General features: G+C 38.6%; 1 protein-coding gene across 1 annotated transcript in view; it reads left to right on the forward strand.

Moving 5' to 3' along the window:
- The window catches only part of CNGB3 (cyclic nucleotide gated channel beta 3), a 100403-nt gene that overhangs the window by 55459 nt on the left and 37135 nt on the right, over positions 1-7809 (forward strand). Inside the window, exons 8-11 of the mRNA XM_011375916.1 lie at positions 1409-1459; positions 4109-4195; positions 6186-6250; positions 6945-7067. Coding sequence (XP_011374218.1) covers positions 1409-1459; positions 4109-4195; positions 6186-6250; positions 6945-7067 — 326 coding nt within the window. The remainder of the gene's footprint in view (positions 1-1408; positions 1460-4108; positions 4196-6185; positions 6251-6944; positions 7068-7809) is intronic.

The raw sequence follows: 7809 nt of genomic DNA on the forward strand, positions 1-7809 counted from the left end.
AGTATTTATTAATCAAGGACCAACAAGAGTCTCTCATCTGAGGTTCCCCTTACGGACAACAGACGTAGAGCAGAAATGACAGTGGGCATTACTGGTATATGAGACCTTCACACCTGCAGCCTTTTGTTAAAACAACCCATCATAAGGGCCCATGGGGATGGTCAGTGCCATCCAGTGACAGTGTCCATCAAACCTGCCCTTATGGTCAGGCACTTTGGTACTTAATCCTCCCCGTTACTGTTTATCAACTGACCCAAAGAAAATTAGCCACTCCCTTATCAGGTGCTCTGTATACTTGACTCTACTTCTGTTATTTGTTAAATGGCAGGCTAATTATGATGTAGTGGAAACAGACCAGGGTCAGAGTCCATCTCTGAAACTTACTAACAGCATTACCAGAAGAAAATAAATTTACCCTTTCATTAAATACTATCTCCTTCCTCCATAAAATAGGATGAGTAGCACCCCCTCATAAAGCTACTGGTGAAGATGCACAGTAAATTCCTGAATGAACCAAATGAATGCGTGTCCACACACGTAACTTCCCCCTCTCATCTCCTATTATACATGTAGCTGTCTTTCTGATTAGTTTCTTAAGAGTAGAAACAATATTCAGTTCATTTCCCTCTCTGTATTAGCAACTCAGCGAGTATACTCAAGAAATGTTAGAAGGAATGAGTGAATGGCAATCTTGGTTCAAGGATTTCTTGCCTTGAATAATCTGAGTTATAGTTGTTTCAGATGATATTATTTTGAAACAGTTCTATTTGTTCAATGTGAAATTATGAGGTTTTATGAACTGTTTTTCAGAAAAGGTAAATAATAAGTAAATATATTTATACGTGGGTAGAGCTTCTTGAAAAACTATATCTTGAAAAGTTTTTAGGTGTAGTCAGCATATTCCTCCCAATGCAAACTTTCCCCTGAAGTGGTTACCTGCATATTGGTGAGGCTTAAAGAGAGAGAGTTAAGTAGGACATTTTAAAAATAAGTGCCTAATTGTAACCAGTAAGCATGCTGAGCCTCATAAAGCTAATGATACCACATGTATTTAGGGCTCTGAAGAAAAGGGATTTAGAATCACTAGATGGCATTTTCATTTAATCTGGCAAGTTTTATTTTCATTTACGTTTATTCAATCTTATGACCATAGACAACCCTAAAAGTAACGGGATAATTGTGCTAAAAACATTCTTCCAGGGGAGGAGGAGGCATACAACAGGGCAAAAACGAAGCAAGTGCCAAGGAAGGTTTGTTTTTGTTTTAAGATATGAGTGGATAGAGCATATTTGTAGGCTGAAGTTGGAAGGAGCCAGTAAGAAAAATATCTAAATATTTTTTTAAAGTGAGAAAATATTTCATGAAATTGGGTAGAATCAATATGAAATACAACTATAATATATTTCAGGTGGATTCACATGAGCTGTTGAGGCATTACAGGAGTTCTACAAAATTTCTGGTAGGTGCCTTCCAATTTCAAAATTGTTCAAGCAGTCCATTGCCATTTTGACTTTAAGACTCATCTATAAATTGCTACCAAAAAACCTGCTTTCTTTCAGAAAAATAGCCTTTGTAGCAAAGTTGAAGCAGATGAGTTTCATTAGACAGAGGCAAACCTGAGGTTTTGCTTCTCAGTACTTGCACGATACACTTGTTCGTGTGTGCACATGTATAGTTCAACACATGGGTCTTTATTAGGCAGACAAAACATCCGTGCCCATGTTGAAATTTTGATTTAAATGGCAGAAAAAGAGTTAGGGGTGTGTTTTTTTTTTGTCTCGTTCATACAGAGTGCTAGCCTCAGATTCACGGAACGTGATGATGTAAAAGTCTATAAAATTGTTTCTACTCCTGGTTTGTTTTTTTTTTTTTTTTGGTTCATATAAAGAAAATAAAAAATAGAAAAGAAACTATTATTTATGTGACGTAGCATTTTTCTTTCCTCAAAGAGCAACATAATCTTATGGGTTTTTTTTAGCCATAATTATTTACAGCCGAGTACTTTGTACTCTACTTGCTCCTCCTGACTCTGAGAAATAGGTAGCAGCTCAGGGCTCACCAAGGTCACCTGAGCTGTATGAGTGAGCGCCATCCTCCCAGTTTAAGGATGACATTTGAGTGGCTTCAGATTTTGTTTAAAAATACAAACCTGCATCTAGGTGCCAAATTATCCTTTTGGCAATCTATAGTGGTTAAAATCCCTTTCAATTCATTTTTATCTCCAACTAATTTTTTTTGGAAAAAAATATCCACATACTTAGACATATTTATAAAAGATCTACACTACTTTGATGAACTCTACAAAGTAGATGAATATTCTTTGTAAGTGCCACAAGCTTATTCCAAACCCTTAATCACTTTCTTAAAATCAATAAGGGCAAATTAAGTCATGTATTTAATTTGGATTTATAAATGTAAAATTTTACATTTATTTAATTGTGGTCACTTTTCCTTTTGAATTCCCTTAGCACATTATGAATTATGAATTATGGCATGGTGTCACAGTTATTTTTGTGCTTGGTTATTCCATTTCTGGAGTGTTAATTTCTCATGGACAGAAACAATATCTTAATTTTATTTCAACCACCATGCTTTTCAGAGTACCTTGTACAGAAAGCAGTGTTGGTCAATACTTAATTCGATTTTCTACAATTCAATGAGAAATAAGTCAACATATGGGTCTTTATTAGGTAGCATAAAAAAAGGATCATCATCACGCCCTTCCTACACAAATCCATGCTAATGTGTGACTGTCAAACACGACTAGTGACAGTCTGCATAGAGAAGTCAAGTGGGCTGTTGAGTAATGGTACAGACAGCAAGTAAAAAGGTCATTATTCTGCCAGATTAGTACACGTACCGTTATTTTACATGTTAAAAAGCTAATTGTACTCGAGCCAGGAAACAGGTTCTGGAAGCGCACTAGACGAGTCGACAGCTCCGCACTCCTGCGTCCTCATTTGTCAGACGCTGTTCTAGTCACTGTTCTGTGCTCCTCTCAACTCGCTACACGGCTCGGCATCTGGAGCTTAAAATCAGTGGGGTTTGATCATATGATGCAATTCCTGAACCAGTACTTTTAGTAAGTAATTTGTTTATAATTGCCAATCTAGATAATTCAAACCAGAAGTTGCATTGCTTATCAGTGGTACTAGGCCATTGTGAAATTCTGGTGCACAGTTAATTACCTCAACTCTCCATTTCATATGTATGGCTTCACAGAAAGCTTTTAACTGCTCTTAATTGTCTTAAATAAATTAAATGTTTTTTAATGTACCCTATTTTTCGATACCATGTAAAAACTAATAAAAGTGCATAATTATCTTACATAAAAGAATTTGTATTATTATTGCAGTCAGGAGAGTATGCAAGTATGATGTTATCATTTCACAATTACCAGGGTAATAGAAGGCCAGAATAATTTAAATACAGGAAAAATTTTAAAATATATATTTTTAGCTGTAATAGCACTTTTAATATCGTCTCCCATCAGAGCTGCTGGGTAATTGTAAATGGGACTGAGTTTTGTCCTCTCCTCTCTGAGCCTGCATGGTCTCTGACAGATATTTTCTCAGCAGTTTGCTGTTAGCAGTGTGACCCGGAGTAGGCAGCAGTAGAAAGACCCGAGGAGTCAGGAAGAACAACCAACAATATACTCATTCCTTACCACGGGAGAATCGGCCGAAACATAAAAATATATCACTGCAACGAACAAGTAATGGTTTCAAATAAAATCAAGAATAGACTTGATTTTTAGTCCAAGAGCCCCATGTTTAAGATGCTATTAAAATGTGTTTTAACATTAGCAACCGTGCCACCTCTGAAATGTACGTGGCGGCACAGTGAGCTCTCAGGAAGTGCGGTGCCTAAGAGCTCAGACACAGGGAGGCGGGAACGGCGCGGGCCGGAAGCGGCCGCAGAGCGGTGCTTGTTCTCGTGGTGCCAACACGCCTGCCAGTGGCACCGCGCGTGTGCACCTGAAGGCAGGTTCGTATAAACAGCAAAGAACCCGTGGCGCCAGGTCAGCTTTTACATATGTGGGTATAAACCAGTCCATGTCTGAAACGTAGGTAAACACAGCGTGATTGTGAACATGCTCTTCCAACAGCTGGATGTCGCATCGGCGATGCCGCTGGATGTCTTGTGCCTCTACTTTGGATTTAATCCAATATTTAGAACAAATAAGATATTAAAGGTAAGATAACTGTGTTATTATTCTCAATTGTATTGTAATTGTCTTATTGTAATAATGGAGACCTTAAAGTGATTTAAAATATCCTAAAAGTACAGTATTCTTAATTTTTCCACACTGTCCTCCATTTTCTACCCTCATCAATGCTATGAATTTCAAAACTCAGTGAACGAAAAATGTCATTGCTTCTACTGATGCAAGTTGCTCTTGGTTGTTTTTATTCTATATCTCATAACAGGTATCTTTATAATCTGAGATGGGAACGCTTTGGCGATTATAAATAAAACTATGATTTTAAATGAATTTTATAATTTTATTCTTTTCCATTTGTCCTTTTTTATTAGGCAGTCACTGAATGCCTAGAATACTGTCTAAAAGGAGAGAGTTTGATTAGGTGACCTCTAAGTTATCTTACTCATCCAAACTTCTATAATTCTAGGGAAAAAATGCAAATATAACTTTTGCATAACCAAATTATTTAATTTGGGTACAACTCAAATGTCCATCAACAGAGAATGAGTTAAATACATTGTGGTACATCTATATAATAGCAGACACTTTGAAATGCAAAAAATTACGTAAAGAGGAAGTTTTCTATGAACTGGTATTAAAAACATTTAAGATAAATTGCTAAGTTAAAAAACGAGCTAGTTACAGAACAGTTTATAGAACAAAACTAACTTTAGTATAACAGAAAGGAGAAAATATTCCATTTTTCTGTATTTACTTAACAGCAGAGGGCGTCAAAAAATATAATAAAAATGGTTAACTGAGGCGAGGATGGGAGCAGGAGGGAAAATCAGATGGATAAAAGGTAGGAGTAGGAGCAAGACTTTTGAGTATATATTTGCTATTGTTTTTGAACTCTGTGACAATAAACAAGTTACCACAAATTGAAATTACCTAAATCTGAATGTTTGAGGGACTTCTCCTACTCAGGAATTCTGGAAAAACAAACCATTTGTATATATTCTAGTTAGAGTCATTACTATTATATCTGTTTTTATTTTTAATTCCAAATGTTATATTACAGTCATATCTACACTGGATGAACTTTTGAACTAAATTTTTAAAATAATTTCTAATAGTCCCTCCTAGCTGTTAGATCCTGGGAGTCCCAGCACATTAAATAATTAAATACATTAACTCGTATATGCACAAACCCCGTTAGGAGGCATGTTCCCCTGTTGTCCCCATCTTACAGATGAGGAAAGTGAAGTACAGAAATGTTAAGTGACTTTTCCAAGGTCGCAGTGAGTAAATGGAAGAGGCCACGTTGGTGTTCGCGATTCCATGCTCTCACTCTAGTGTTCTGCTGACTAGAGGTATGGAGGGGGCGGGGGGCGGGCCGCAGGGAGTGTGAGCTGAGCCAGACCTAGACGTCAGCAGGAAAAAAATGAGAGAAACAGTAGCTCTGTTTGGACAAGATGTAAATAAACTCACTGTCTCTCTGAACAATATCACGAATTGCTAACCAGTGCTAATAGTTACTGGACTTTAAATTTTGTTGAAATAAATACACATTTAATGTAACTTGCTTAAAAGTGTTGCTAGTGTTGAGCCGCAGGGTACAACACCTGTTTATGTCTTCAGTGCATTATATTATGCTTTTCCTATTTACTTACATTTTGGGAGAGCATGGTTTTAATTATTGTAAAATAGAGTTCTACTATATGCTCTAAAAAGAAAAAGGAAGGAAATGATTTTAAGTTTGATTTTCAATAAACATTATAAACAAGACTAGAGGGTAAAAACAAAATAAGGCAAGAAGCTCTGGAAGTTTAGCACCATGCTAAAATGTACTGCCTAGAGGAGAATACCACAAAACAGAGCTCAGTTTTTTATTAAGACGTGAATAGAATATTTTCAGTGACAACTAAATTCTATTTCGTATAGTTTTACTTGAGTAGATGTCTTTAAGACTAACACATTTGGGGATTTTTTTTTCTTTTTTTTTTTTTTTGGTGTGTGTGTGTGCTTGTTTTCTACCCAGTACACTTCATTTTTTGAGTTTAATCATCGCCTGGAGTCTGCGATGGACAAGGCGTATGTCTACAGGTAAAGATGGCTCTGCAAGCTTCGGGCGGGGGGGCAGGGGGGGGGCGGTGATTCCCAGGCAGGGAGAGTGTGACTCCCTGCAAAGGCAGCAGGACAGCCTCAGGCTCTTGGCTCCTGGTTGGATGAAACAGAAGATCATGTCCTAAAACAGATTCGCGAAGTACGAAAGTCAAACTCGATTTCAGAAGGATGTAAGAACAAAAACTGGGCCGAGTTGCCTGCTCCCATCAGAACAATACAGTTCAACGTGCCCTGTCACGAGTGGACTGTCCAGCTCTCTCGTGACAGTTCATTCTAATCTGAATTTCATTTATTTGCTGTTTCGAGCCTCACTTGCACAGAGACCTCTGGTCACTGTTGATCACAGCGTAAAACCCCATGAGCTTTCCTGAGATACCCAGTTAAATCAGCGTGGTGTGTTTTATGGGACTCATAGTGGAGAGTGACCCTCGAGGCAGGTCTTTCAGGGAGTTGATTTATACCCTCTGTGAAAAGAGAGGAAGGTTTTTCACCCTCTGTCAGTCGCAGTTAAGACATCGCAGGCAGAAAGCACGCCAGGCTACCATCATTTTACAGCGTGCCGAGGGGAGCAAGCAGCTTGCAGATTCAAAGCAAGGGGCTTGGTGGAGACCTTGAGGAACAGGAAACGTTAGAATAGGCCATGCTCCTCATTCTGCACGTGCCCTCCCGACAGAGTCTTCCGGACCACGGGGTACCTGCTGTTCACTCTGCACATCAACGCCTGCATCTATTACTGGGCTTCAGCCTATGAAGGACTTGGAACCACGAAATGGACGTATAACGGTGAAGGAAACAAGTACGTTTTAATTGTGAAGGAAACTTCATTGAGCCTTACCTTTCTGTTTCAGTATATGACTTTTCTTAAGCCAGTATTTTTAAAAGCCATAACTCGTGAATAGACAGTAAAAACTGTATAGTATGGTGTTTTTCAGGGAGAGAGAGTAGAGTAGAGGAGAACAGAACAGGAAATATCAGAGTCTGTCATACATAGTAGGTGCGTGCGTGCATGTGTGTCTGTGTGTCTGTGTATGCTCCTGGGCTGACCTAGCAAATGCATTTCTTACTCTGGATCATAATAAAAAGAAGTTTGGAAGTCTCTGTTTTAGAAAACTCAGCGGTAAGGTAACTTTTAATAACTCCAATGCTAACCTTTAGTAATGGACAATGTTCATAATTTGGAGGGCAGGTGCAGTGGCTACTTAGTTTACCGCTGAAGTGTTTTATGGGTTTATGAGTCAGCTATAACCACTAACTCAGTTAAATACCTAGAGAGTAACAAGGATCATAAACTTGACAACCTGATGTGCAGCTATCCCAGGAGTAAAAGCCATCACTTGGAAACCTTAGGGCAGCGGAATCAGGACTTGGTAACCGCAGGGAGTCATTTAGTAGTGAGGTTTCCTTTCGGTAGGTACAAGGGCCGGGCATGAAGCAGACTCCACTCACTGCCTGCTCCAGTGACATGACACTGAGCAGATTATAAGGCCATGTCCTTACTGGAGAAGAGCAGGGCCCAGCGTAACTTCGAAGGGCAAGTC

Source organism: Pteropus vampyrus, unplaced genomic scaffold, assembly GCF_000151845.1.
Source record: "Pteropus vampyrus isolate Shadow unplaced genomic scaffold, Pvam_2.0 Scaffold280, whole genome shotgun sequence".
NCBI lineage: Eukaryota > Metazoa > Chordata > Mammalia > Chiroptera > Pteropodidae > Pteropus > Pteropus vampyrus.